Raw genomic sequence first — 12,319 nt, forward strand, 5'->3', positions numbered from 1 at the left:
ATCTTCCTCTACACTGTCCCCATCAATCACTCCCAGGGCAGGTACAGCACAGGGTTAGATACAGAGTAAAGCTTACTCTACATTGTCCCCATCAAACACTCCCAGGGCAGGTGCTGCTCCCTTTACACTGTCCCTATCAAAATCTCCCAGGAGAGCTACAGCATGGGGTTAGATACAGAATAAATTTCCCTTTACACTGTCCGCATCAAACACCCTCTGGAAGGTACAGAACGGGGTTAGATACAGAGTAAAGCTGCCTCTACACTGTCCCCATCAAATACTCCCAGGACAGGTATAACATGGGGTTAGATACTGAGTACAGCTCCCTCTACACTGTCCCCATCATACACTCCCAGGACATGGACAACATGGGGTTTGATAGAGAGTAAATCACTCTCGACACTGTCCCATCAAACACTCCCAGGACAGGTACAGCACAGGGTTAGATACAAAGTAAAGCTCCGTCTACACTGTCCCCATCAAACACTCCCAGGACAGGTACAGCATGGAGTTAGATACAGAGTAAATCTCCCTCTACACTGTCCCCATCAAACACTCCCAGGACAGGTACAGCACGGGGTTAGATACAGATTAAAGCTCCCTCTACACTGTCCCCATCAAACACTCCCAGGACAGGTACAGCACGGCGTTAGATACAGAGTAAATCTCCCTCTACACTGTCCCCATCAAACACTCACAGGGCAGGTACAGCACGGGGTTAGATACCGAGTAAAGCTCCCTCTACACTGTCCCCATCAAACACTCACAGGGCAGGTACAGCACGGCGTTAGATACAGAGTAAATCTCCCTCTACACTGTCCCCATCAAACACTCCCAGGACAGGTACAGCACGGGGTTAGATACAGAGTAAAGCTCCGTCTATGGTGTACAAGCAAAAACATCAGACAGATCTGTCTCACGGGTACAAAATGCCAAGGAACACAGACATGATGCCAGACATTAGAATCGCTAAAGAAATTATTATTGTGACTAAAATTAAAACTGTTACAGAGGCAGAGTTTGATTTCCATCATTATTCACTTCATGAGCTATTGGTCCCCTTGTGCAAACACTGTGAGTGTAATCTCACCGCAGCCAGCACCACAATCCTACCATAATGAAGCCTGCTGGTTCCATGGGTGAATGCAAGGTTTCAGGCTCCACCAAAATCAGCGTGGCTTTACCCCTGGCTTGCTGACTCTCGTCTCAGTGCCCCTGAGTTAGGATTCCGCTCACTAGCTCAGTAACTCAGCTGGAAAGTGCGTGTGTGTGTATGTATGTGTCAGTGTGTGTGTGTGTGTGTGTGTGTGTGTGTGTGTGTGTGTGTGTGTGTGTGTGTGTGTGTGTCAGAGCGAGAGCACTGTGTGTGTGTGTGTGTGTGTGTGTAAGAAAGAATGTGGGGGTGTGAGAGAGAGAGAAAGAGTTTGTTGGTGTCAGTACATATGCGAGAGAAAGGATGTGGGTGTGAGAGTATGTGTAAGAGAGAATGTCTGTGAGATAGAGTGTGACAGTGGGAGAGAGAGAGGTAGTGAGAGGGAGGAAAAGAGTGTGTGCGCGAGTAAGAATGTGTGTGAGAGAGGGAGAGAGTGTGTGTGTGTCTGTGTGTGAGAGAGGGTGTGTGAGAGTAAGAGAGTGAGAGAGAGAAATAGAGTATGTGTGTGAGTAAGTGTGTGAGAGTGTAAGAGAGAAAGAAAAAGGGCGTGTGAGTAAGAGAATGTGTGTGTGAGAGGGAGAGAGTGTCTGTGTGAGAGAGGGAGTGGTGAGAGAGACAGAGTGTTTGAGTCTGTCAGTGTGTGTCGGTGTGTGTGTCGGTGTGTGTGTCGGTATGTGTGTCGGTGTGTGTGTGTGTGTCAGTGTGTGTGTCGTGTGTGTCGGTGTGTGTATCGGTATGTGTGTCGGTGTGTGTGTGTGTCAGTGTGTGTGTGTCAGTGTGTGTGTGTCGTGTGTGTGTCGGTATGTGTGTTGGTGTGTGTGTGTCAGTGTGTGTATCAGGGTATGTGTGTGTCTGTGTGGGTGTGTGTGTGTCAGTGTGTGTGCGTCAGTGTCAGTATGTGTGTGTGTGTGTGTGTCTGTCTGTGTGTGTGCGTGCCAGTCGGTGTGTGTGCGTGTCAGTGTGTGTGTGTGTGTCTGTCGGTGTGTGTGTGTCTGTGTGTGTGTGTGTGTGTGTGTCTGTCTGTGTGTGTGTGTGCCAGTCGGTGTGTGTGCGTGTCAGTGTGTGTGTGTGTGTCTGTCGGTGTGTGTGTGTGTGTGTCAGTGTGTGTGTGTGTCAGTGTGTGTGTGTGTGTCTGCGTCTGTCTGTGTGTGTGTGTGTGTCTGTCGGTGTGTGTGTGTGTGTCAGTGTGTGTGTGTGTGTCTGTCGGTGTGTGTGTGTCAGTGTGTGTGTGTGTCAGTGTGTGTGTGTGTCTGTGTGTGTGTGTCTGTCTGTGTGTGTGTGTGTGTGTGTGTCTGTCGGTGTGTGTGTGTGTGTGTCAGTGTGTGTGTGTCTGTCGGTGTGTGTGTGTGTGTGTCAGTGTGTGTGTGTCTGTCTGTTGGTGTGTGTGTGTGTGTGTCAGTGTGTGTGTGTCTGTCGGTGTGTGTGTGTGTGTGTGTCAGTGTGTGTGTGTGTGTCTGTCGGTGTGTGTGTGTGTGTGTGTGTGTGTGTGTGTGTCAGTGTGTGTGTGTGTGTGTGTCAGTGTGTGTGTGTCTGTCGGTGTGTCTCCCCTCAGTGAAGGCTGGGGAGTGAATTCCTCGCCTCCCCTCAGTTGGAACCATGCGTGGTCCTGCCTGAGGCGAGCGAGGTGGAGTCAGGGGTCCCTCTTCCCACCCCATCCGCCTGAATAACTCCCATCCGAGCTGCTCCCTCACCAACCCTCCCCGCATCCCCCGCCCCCTCCCCCTCCACACGCCCCCCCCAGTCTTAGAACTCGTCCCGTGGCCCTGGCGGGTCGTCCAGCCCGAAGAATGAGGAGGGCTTGTCATGGATGTCTCGCTCGCGCTTGACGAAGGCAGTGAAGGAGGAGACGCAGTTCCCGATGAAGTGGTCAGCCTGTCCGAGTATGTAGAGGTCAATCTGTGGAAGCTGGGGTTGTAGGCTCACGACCTTCACCTGGGGAAGCAAAGAGGGAGACACAGCTAAGAGAGCAGCCCCATCCCAACTTACTGTAATTGGCGTCCATCACACACATTAATACTGCATGTCTCCAACAACAATTTTTATTTTATATAACACCTCAACGTGGTAAAACGCCCCTAGGCACTTCACAGGAGCCTTACTCAAACAGAATTTGACACTGAACAACATTAGGAGATATTAGGGACAGGTGACTAAATGCTTGGTCAAGGGGGTTGGGTTTTAGGATCTTAAAGTTGGAGAGAGGCGGAGAGGTTGAGGGAGGGAATTCCAGATCTTGGGGCCCAGGTAGCTGAAGGCCCAGCCGCCAATGGTGGAGTGGTTAAAATTGAGGGATGCTGGTGAGGGCAGATTTAGGCTTGCCAATCAGTCAGCACCTTTTGCTCCTGTGGTATAGATCGCGGTGATGGTCTGAAATTTGGCAACTCTTTTGTTTGTTCTGATGATTGCGAGAGGAGAAACTTTGGCAACAGCTTCCCTTTCAGCAAAAAAAAATTGAAGAACGAGAGGAGGGAAGGGGATCCCAGAAGGTCGAAGGTTGCAGAGTTGGCGATGGGCGAGGTCATGGAAGGATTCGAACGCAAAGAGGAGAATTTTAAAATTCGAGGCACTGGGGGCCAGTGTAAAGAGCGAGGGAATGGGTCAGGGCATCTCAAGCAACGGTCTACTTAAAGCATACTTACTTTGCAAGCAGCCACGACACAGTTAAGATTGGAGCCTGCGCCTTAATGGGTCTCTCTCTCTCTCTCAACCTCGGAGTCAGAGGGTCGTGGGTTCCAACCCCACTCCCAGAGCCTTGAGGGCGTAATCCCGGCCGACACCGGTGGTATCAGTGCTGAGGGAGTGCTGCACGGCCGTCGTTCAGGTGAGCCATTAAATAAAGCGAGGGCCCTCTCAGGCGGACATAAAAACACTCCACGGCCACTATTGGGAGAGCAGGGGAGTTCACCCCGGGTGTCCTGGTGCCTCGCTCTTCCTCAGCTAACGATTTGAGACATCGCTAATAAAAAGGTGTGAAATAAAGCCTTTCTCAGGTGAAAGAAAGAGCGTGGACGATGGTACTCACTCCCGCTCCTCATGTTAAAGTTACCTCCAGCTCTCCCGATGACCCAGTCGCCTTTGGCTTTGAACTCGTGGGGAGGAGGCGAGTCCCAGCTCAGGACTCCCAGCCCCATTGTCCCAGGGCTTAGGAGCAGACATGTCAGCCAGGGTTCCTCTTCCTGATCCCCCTGCTTCCTGCAGGGCCCCCAACCGCAGCACCCCCCCCCACCCCCCCCCGCCGCCGCCGAGTCTCCAATGCTGGGGCTGGGACCAGCGATGCCTTCCAAGACGGAACAGCCACACCCACATTCGCCATTCAGGCTCTCGGCTGGTGGAACTGGCCATGTCGATGAAAGACGCATGGGGTGGGTTGTGTGGGTGTGTGTGGGGTGCGGGGGAAGAGGGGGGAGTGGGGTGCGGTGAAGGGGAGTGGGGTGTGGGGGGAGGGGTGGGGTGTGGGGGGAGGGGAGTGGGATGGAGTGCGGGGGGAGGGGAGTGCGGTGTGGGGGGAGAGTCGGGTGTGGGGTGGAGGGGAGTGGGTGAGGGGAGTGGGGTGCGGAGGGAGGGGAGTGGGGTCCGGGGGGAGGGGTGTGCGATGGAGTGTGGGGGAGGGGAGTGGGATGGAGTGTGGGGGGAGGGGAGTGGGACGGAGGGTGGGGGAGGGGAGTGGGTTGGGAGGAGGGGAGTTGGGTGGAGTGTGAGGGAGGGGGAGGGAGGCAGTGGGTTGCGGGAGGAGGGGAGTGGGGTGCGTGGTAGGGGAGTGGGGTGGGAGGGGCGTGGAGTGGGGGGAGGGGGAGGGGTGTGGGGGGAGGGGAGGAGAGTAGGGTGAGAGTGAGGGAAGTGGGGTGCGTGGGGAGGGTATTTAGTGGGGGGAGTGGGGAGGAGTGGGGTGTTTGGGGAGGGGAGTGTGATGGAGTGTGGGGGAGGGGAGGGGGTGTGGGGGGAGGGGAGTGGGATGGAGTGTGGGGGAGGGGAGTGGGATGGAATGTGGGAGGAGGGGAGTGGGACGGAGGGTGGGGGAGGGGAGTGGGATGGAATGTGGGAGGAGGGGAGTGGGACGGAGGGTGGGGGAGGGGAGTGGGACGGAGGGTGGGGGAGGGGAGTGGGATGGAATGTGGGAGGAGGGGAGTGGGACGGAGGGTGGGGGAGGGGAGTGGGACGGAGGGTGGGGGAGGGGAGTGGGATGGAATGTGGGGGGAGGGGAGTGGGATGGAGTGTGGGGGGAGGGGAGTGGGACGGAGGGTGGGGGAGGGGAGTGGGATGGAATGTGGGGGAGGGGAGTGGGACGGAGGGTGGGGGAGGGGAGTGGGACGGAGGGTGGGGGAGGGGAGTGGGATGGAATGTGGGAGGAGGGGAGTGGGACGGAGGGTGGGGGAGGGGAGTGGGATGGAATGTGGGGGGAGGGGAGTGGGATGGAGTGTGGGGGGAGGGGAGTGGGATGGAATGTGGGGGGAGGGGAGTGGGATGGAGTGTGGGGGGAGGGGAGTGGGATGGAGTGTGGGGGGAGGGGAGGGGGTATGGGGGGAGGGGAGTGGGATGGAGTGTGGGGGAGGGGAGTGGGACGGAGGGTGGGGGAGGGGAGTGGGACGGAGGGTGGGGGAGGGGAGTGGGATGGAATGTGGGAGGAGGGGAGTGGGACGGAGGGTGGGGGAGGGGAGTGGGACGGAGGGTGGGGGAGGGGAGTGGGATGGAATGTGGGAGGAGGGGAGTGGGATGGAGTTTGGGGGGAGGGGAGTGGGATGGAGTTTGGGGGGAGGGGAGTGGGATGGAGTGTGGGGGGAGGGGAGTGGGAAGGAGTTTGGGGGGAGGGGAGTGGGATGGAGTGTGGGGGGAGGGGAGTGGGATGGAGTTTGGGGGGAGGGGAGTGGGATGGAGTTTGGGGGGAGGGGAGTGGGATGGAGTTTGGGGGGAGGGGAGTGGGATGGAGTTTGGGGGGAGGGGAGTGGGATGGAGTTTGGGGGGAGGGGAGTGGGATGGAGTTTGGGGGGAGGGGAGTGGGATGGAGTTTGGGGGGAGGGGAGTGGGATGGAGTTTGGGGGGAGGGGAGTGGGATGGAGTTTGGGGGGAGGGGAGTGGGATGGAATGTGGGGGGAGGGGAGTGGGATGGAGTTTGGGGGGAGGGGAGTGGGATGGAATGTGGGGGGAGGGGAGTGGGATGGAGTTTGGGGGGAGGGGAGTGGGATGGAATGTGGGGGGAGGGGAGTGGGTCGGGGGGGTCTGGGAGGGGAGTGGGGCGGGGGGTTTCTGGGAGGGGAGTGGGTCGGGGGGGTCTGGGAGGGTAGTGGGGCGGGGGGTTTCTGGGAGGGGAGTGGGTCGGGGGGGTCTGGGAGGGTAGTGGGGCGGGTTGTTGGGAGGGGAGTGGAGGGGCGATGGGGAGTGGGATGTGGGGTGTGGGGGGAGGGGAACGTGAGGAGGGGAGCAGGGCGTTAGGGGATGGGAGTGGGGCGTGGGGGGATAGGAGTGGGGTGTGGGAGGGGAGTGGGGTGAGGGTGGGAGAGGGGAGTTGGATGTGGGGTGGGGTGGGGAGTGGGGTGTGGGGGAGGGCAGTGGGGTTGGGTGGTGTGTGGGGGAGGGGAGTGGGCTGTGTCAGAGGTAGGGGAGTGGGGTTGGGTGGGGAGGGAGGGGAGTGGGGTGAGGTGGGGAGGGTGGGGGAGGTGGAGGGGTGGTTTGTGGGGTGGGGGAGGTGTGGTGTGTGGGGGAGGGGAGTGGAATGTTAGACCATAAGACCATAAAACATAGGAGCAGAAATTAGGCCATTCGGCCCATCGAGTCTGTTCCACCATTCAATCATGGCTGATCAGTTTCTCAACCCCATTCACCCGCCTTCGCCCCGTAACCTTTGACCCCCTTACCCATCAAGAACCTATCTATCTCGGTCTTAAACACACTCAATGACCTGGCCTCCACAGCCTTCTGTGGCAATGAATTCCATAGATTCACCACTCTCTGGCTAAAGAAGTTTCTCCTCATCTCTGTCCTAAAAGGTCTTCCCTTTACTCTGAGGCTGTGCCCTCAGGTCCTAGTCTCTCCTACTTATGGAAACATCTTCCCCACATCCACTCTATCCAGGCTTTTCAGTATTCTCTAAGTTTCAATCAGATCCCCCCCCCCATCCTTCTAAACTCCATCGAGTATAGACCCAGAGTCCTCAAACGTTCCTCATATGTTAAGCCTTTCATTCCTGGGATTGTTCTCGTGAACCTCCTCTGGACCCTCTCCAGGGCTAGAATATCCTTCCTGAGATGCGGGGCCTGAAATTGCTCACAATATTCTAAATGTGGTCTGACCAGAGCCTTATAAAGCCTCAGCAGCACATCCCTGCTTTTATATTCTAGTCCTCTCGAAATAAATGCCAACATTGCATTTGCCTTCCTAACTACTGACTCAACCTGCAAGTTAACCTTAAGAGAATCCTGGACTAGGACTCCCAAGTCCCCTTGCACTCCAGATTTCTGAATTCTCTCCCTATTTAGAAAATAGTCTTCCTACCAAAGTGCATGACCTCACACTTCCCCACGTTGTATTCCATCTGCCACTTTGCCCATTCTCCTAACCTGTCCAAATCCTTCTGCAGCCTCCCCGCCTCCTCAATACTACCTGTCCCTCCACCTATCTTTGTATCATCTGCACACTTAGCCAGGATGCCCTCAGTTCCCTCATCTAGATCATTAATGTATAAAGTGAAAAGTTGTGGTCCCCTGCACAACTCCACTGGTCACCGGCTGCCATCCTGAGAAGGACCCCCTTATCCCCACTCTCTGCCTCCTGCCAGACAGCCAATCTTCTATCCATGCTAGTACCTTGCCTCTAACACCATGGGCTCTTATCTTACTGAGCAGCCTCCTGTGCAGCACCTTGTCAAAGGCCTTCTGGAAGTCCAAGTAGATAACATCTATTGGCTCTCCTTTGTCTAACCTCAAAGAATTCTAACAGATTTGTCAGGTATGACCTCCTCTTGATGAAACCATGCTGACTTTGCCCTATTTTGCCATGCACTTCCAAGTATTCTGAAATCTCATCCTCAATAATGGACTCTAAAATCTTACCACCGACCGAGGTCAGGCTAATCGGCCTGTAATTTCCCGTCTTTTGCCTCACTCCCTTCTTAAACGGGGGGTTACATTAGTAATTTTCCAGTCCTCTGGGACCCTCCCTGACTCCAGTGATTCCTGAAAGATCACCACTAACACCTCCACTATCTCTTCAGCTATCTCCTTCAGAACTCTGGAGTGTAATCCATCTGGTCCAGGTGATTTATCCACCTTCAGACCTTTCAGTTTTCCTAGCACCTTCTCCTTGGTAATGGCCACCATACTCACCTCTGCCCCCCGACTCTCTTGAACTTTGGGGATGTTACTCGTGTCTTCAACCGTGAAGACTGACGCAAAGTACCTATTCAGTTCCTCCGCCATTTCTTTGTTCCCCACTACTACTTCTCCAGTGTCATTTTCCAGCGGCCCAATGTCCACTCTTGTCTCTCTCTTACCCTTTATATCTCTAAAAAAACTCTTGCAATCTTTTTTTATATTACTGGCTAGTTTACCCTCATATTGAATCTTCTCCCTCCTTATTTCTTGTTTAGTTGTCCTCTGTTGGTCTCTGTAGGCTTCCCAATCCCCTGGTCTCCCACTGCTCTTCACCACATTGTATGCTTTCTGTTTAGCTTTTATGCTGTCCCTGACTTCCCTTGTCAGCCATGGTTGCCTCGTCCTCCCTTTAGTATGCTTCTTCTTCCTAGGGATGAATTTTTGCTGTGTCTCCCAAATTACTCCCAGAAATTCCTGCCATTGCTGTTCCACTGTCTTTCCTGCTAGGCTCACCTCCCAGTCAATTCTGGCCAGCTCCTCCCTCATGCCTCTGTAGTTACCTTTATTCAACTATAATATCATTACATCTGATTCCAGCTTTTTCCTCTCAAATAGCAGGGTAAATTCTATCATATTATGGTCACTTCCTCCTAAGGGTTCCTTCACCTTGAGTTCCCTTATCAAATCTGCCTCATTACACATCACTAAATCTAGAATTGCCTGTTCCCTAGTGGGTTCCACCACAAGCTGCTGCACAAAGCCATCTCGTAGACATTCCACAAATTCCTTTTCTTGGGATCCACTACCAACCTGATTTTCCCAGTCTACCTGCATATTGAAATCCCCCATGATCACTGTAACCTTGCCTTTCTTACACACCTTTTCCATCTCCTGGTGTATCTTGTGCCCCACGTCCTGACTACTGTTCGGAGGCCTGTACATAACTCCCTTTATGGATGGGAGGGGGAAGGAAGTGGGAGAGGAGTGGGGTGGGGTGTCGGAGTGGAGAGTGCGTTGGGGTGCGGGTGAGGGGAGTGGGTTGGGGCGCGAGAGAGGGGAGTGGGTTGGGGCGCGGGGGAGGGGAGTGGATTGGGGCGCGGGGGAGGGGAGTGGGTTGGGGCGCGGAAGAGGGGAGTGAGTTGGGGCACGGGGGAGGGGAGTGGATTGGGGCGCGGGGGAGGGGAGTGGGTTGGGGCATGGGGGAGGAGAGTGGGTTGGGGAGTGGTGTGGGGTGGGGGGGAGTGGGGTCTGGGGGAGGGGAGTGTTGTGGGGTGGGGTGGAGGGGAGTGAGGTGTGGGGGAGCGGAGTGGAGTGGGGTGGGGGGAGTGGGGGGAGGGGTGTGGGGGAGGGGAGTGGGGTCTGGGGGAGGGGAGTGTTGTGGGGTGGTGGGGAGGGAAGTGGGTTGTGGGGGATGGGAGTGGGATGGGGAAAGGGGAGTGGTGTGGGGTAGCGGGGAGGGGAGTGGCGTGGGATGAGGGGAGTGGGGGTGGGGTGTAGGGGATGGGAGTGGGGTGTGTGGAGGGGACTGGGGTGTGGAGAGCGGAGTGGGGTGTGGGGAAGGGGTTGGGGGAGGGGAGTGGTGTGTGTGGAGGGGAGTGGGGTATGGGGAGGGGAGTGGGGCGTGGGGGAGAGGAGTGGTGTGGGATGGGATGGGGGAGTGGGTGGGGGAGTGGTTGGGTGGGGGAGGGGAGTGGGGTGTGGGGGAGTGGGGTAGGGGGAGTGGTGTGGGATGGGGTGGAGGGAGGGGGTGGGGGAATGGTCGGGTGGGGGAGAGGTTGGGAGGGGGAGGTGAGTGGGGTGTGGGGGACGGGGTTGGGGAAGTGGTTGGGTGGGGGAGAGGTTGGGTGGGGGAGTGGTGTGGGCTGGGGTGGTGGTTGGATGGGGGAGTGGTTGGGTGGGGGTGGTGGTTGGGTGGGGGAGTGGTTGGGTGGGGGTGGTGGTTGGGTGGGGGAGTGGTTGGGTGGGGGTGGTGGTTCGTTGGGGGAGAGGTTGGTTGGGGGAGTGGTTAGGTGGGGATGGTGGTTGGGTGGGGGTGGTGGTTGGGTGGGGATGGTGGTTGGTTGGGTGGGGATGGTGGTTGGTTGGGGGTGGTGGTTGGGTGGGGGTGGTGGTTGGGTGGGGGAGAGGTTGGGTGGGGGAGTGATTGGGTGGGGGTGGTGGTTGGGTGGGGGAGGGGGTGGGGGAGAGGTTGAGTGGGGGAGTGGTTGGGTGGGGCTGGTGGTTGGGTGGGGGAGTGGTTGGGTGGGGGAAGTGGTTGGGTGGGGTTGGTGGTTGGGTGGGGGAGAGGTTGGGTGGGGGAGTGGTTGGGTGGGGGAAGTGGTTGGGTGGGGTTGGTGGTTGGGTGGGGGAGTGGTTGGGTGGGGGAATTGGTTTGGTGGGGGTGGTGGTGGGTTGGGGGAGAGGTTGGTTGGGGGAGTGGTTGGTTGGGGGAGTGGTTGGTTGGGGGAGTGGTTGGGTGGGGGAAAGGCTGGGTGGGGGTGGTTGTTGGGTGGGGGGGTAGTTTGGTGGGGGAGAGGTTGGGTGGGGGTGGTGGTTGGGTGGGGGAGAGGTTGGGTGGGGGAGTGGTAGGGTGGGGGTGGTGGTTGGGTGGGGGAGAGGTTGGTTGGGGGTGGTGGTTGGGTGGGGGAAAGGCTGGGTGGGGGTGGTTGTTGGGTGGGGGGGGTAGTTTGGTGGGGGAGAGGTTGCGTGGGGGAGTGGTTGGGTGGGGGTGGTGGTTGGGTGGAGGAGTGGTTGGGTGGGGGTGGTGGTTGGGTGTGTAGAGGTTGGGTGGGGGTGGTGGTTGGGCGAGGTAGTGGTTGGGTGGGCGTGGTGGTTCGTTGGGGGAGAGGTTTATTGGGGGAGTGGTTGGGTGGGGATGGTGGTTGGGTGGGGGTGGTGGTTGGTTGGGGGAGAGGTTGGTTGGGGGAGTGGTTGGGTGGGGATGGTGGTTGGGTGTGGGTGGTGGTTGGTTGGGGGAGAGGTTGGGTGTGGGAGTGGTTGGTTGGGTGAGTGGTTGGTTGGGGGTGGTGGTTGGGTGGGGGAGAGGTTGGGTGGGGGAGTGATTGGGTGGGGGTGGTGGTTGGGTGGGGGAGGGGGTGGGGGAGAGGTTGAGTGGGGGTGTGGTTGGGTGGGGCTGGTGGTTGGGTAGGGGAGAGGTTGGGTGGGGGAGTGGTTGGGTGGGGGAAGTGGTTGGGTGGGGTTGGTGGTTGGGTGGGGGAGAGGTTGGGTGGGGGAGTGGATGGGTGGGGGAAGTGGTTGGGTGGGGGTGGTGGTTGGTTGGGGGTGGTGGTTGGTTGGGGGAGAGGTTGGTTGGGGGAGTGGTTGGGTGGGGGTGGTGGTTGGTTGGGGGAGAGGTTGGGTGGGGGAGTGGTTGGTTGGGGGAGTGGTTGGTTGGGGGTGGTGGTTGGGTGGGGGAGAGGTTGGGTGGGGGAGTGGTTGGGTGGGGTGGTGGTTGGGTGGGGGAAAGGCTGGGTGGGGGTGGTTGTTGGATGGGGGGGTAGTTTGGTGGGGGAGAGGTTGGGTGGGGGTGGTGGTTGGGTGGGGGAGAGGTTGGGTGGGGGAGTGGTTGGGTGGGGGTGGTGGTTGGGTGGGGGAGGGGGTGGGGGAGAGGTTGAGTGGGGGATTGGTTGGGTAGAGCTGGTGGTTGGGTGGGGTAGAGGTCGGGTGGGGGAGTGGTTGGGTGGGGTTGGTGGTTGGGTGGGGGAGAGGTTGGGCGGGGGAGTGGTTTGGTGGGTGAACTGGTTGGGTGCGGGTGGTGGTTGGGTGGGGGAGAGGTTGCGTGGGGGAATGGTTGTGTGGGGGTGGTGGTTGAGTGGTGGAGATATTGGGTGGGAGAGTGGTTGGGTGGGGGTGGTGGTTGGGTGGGGGAGAGGTTGGGTGGGGG

General features: G+C 57.8%; 1 protein-coding gene across 1 annotated transcript in view; it reads right to left on the minus strand.

Moving 5' to 3' along the window:
• Positions 1 to 2,894: 2,894 nt before the first annotated feature.
• The window catches only part of pofut1 (protein O-fucosyltransferase 1), a 20,608-nt gene continuing 11,183 nt past the window's right edge, over positions 2,895 to 12,319 (minus strand). The window contains exons 6-7 of the mRNA XM_041178780.1: positions 4,200 to 4,294; positions 2,895 to 3,111 (exon numbers count right to left, since the gene is read on the minus strand). Of these exons, the coding sequence (XP_041034714.1) occupies positions 2,897 to 3,111; positions 4,200 to 4,294 (310 nt within the window). The 3' untranslated portion in view covers positions 2,895 to 2,896. The remainder of the gene's footprint in view (positions 3,112 to 4,199; positions 4,295 to 12,319) is intronic.

This window comes from Carcharodon carcharias, chromosome 33 (assembly GCF_017639515.1).
Source record: "Carcharodon carcharias isolate sCarCar2 chromosome 33, sCarCar2.pri, whole genome shotgun sequence".
NCBI classification, from domain to species: domain Eukaryota; kingdom Metazoa; phylum Chordata; class Chondrichthyes; order Lamniformes; family Lamnidae; genus Carcharodon; species Carcharodon carcharias.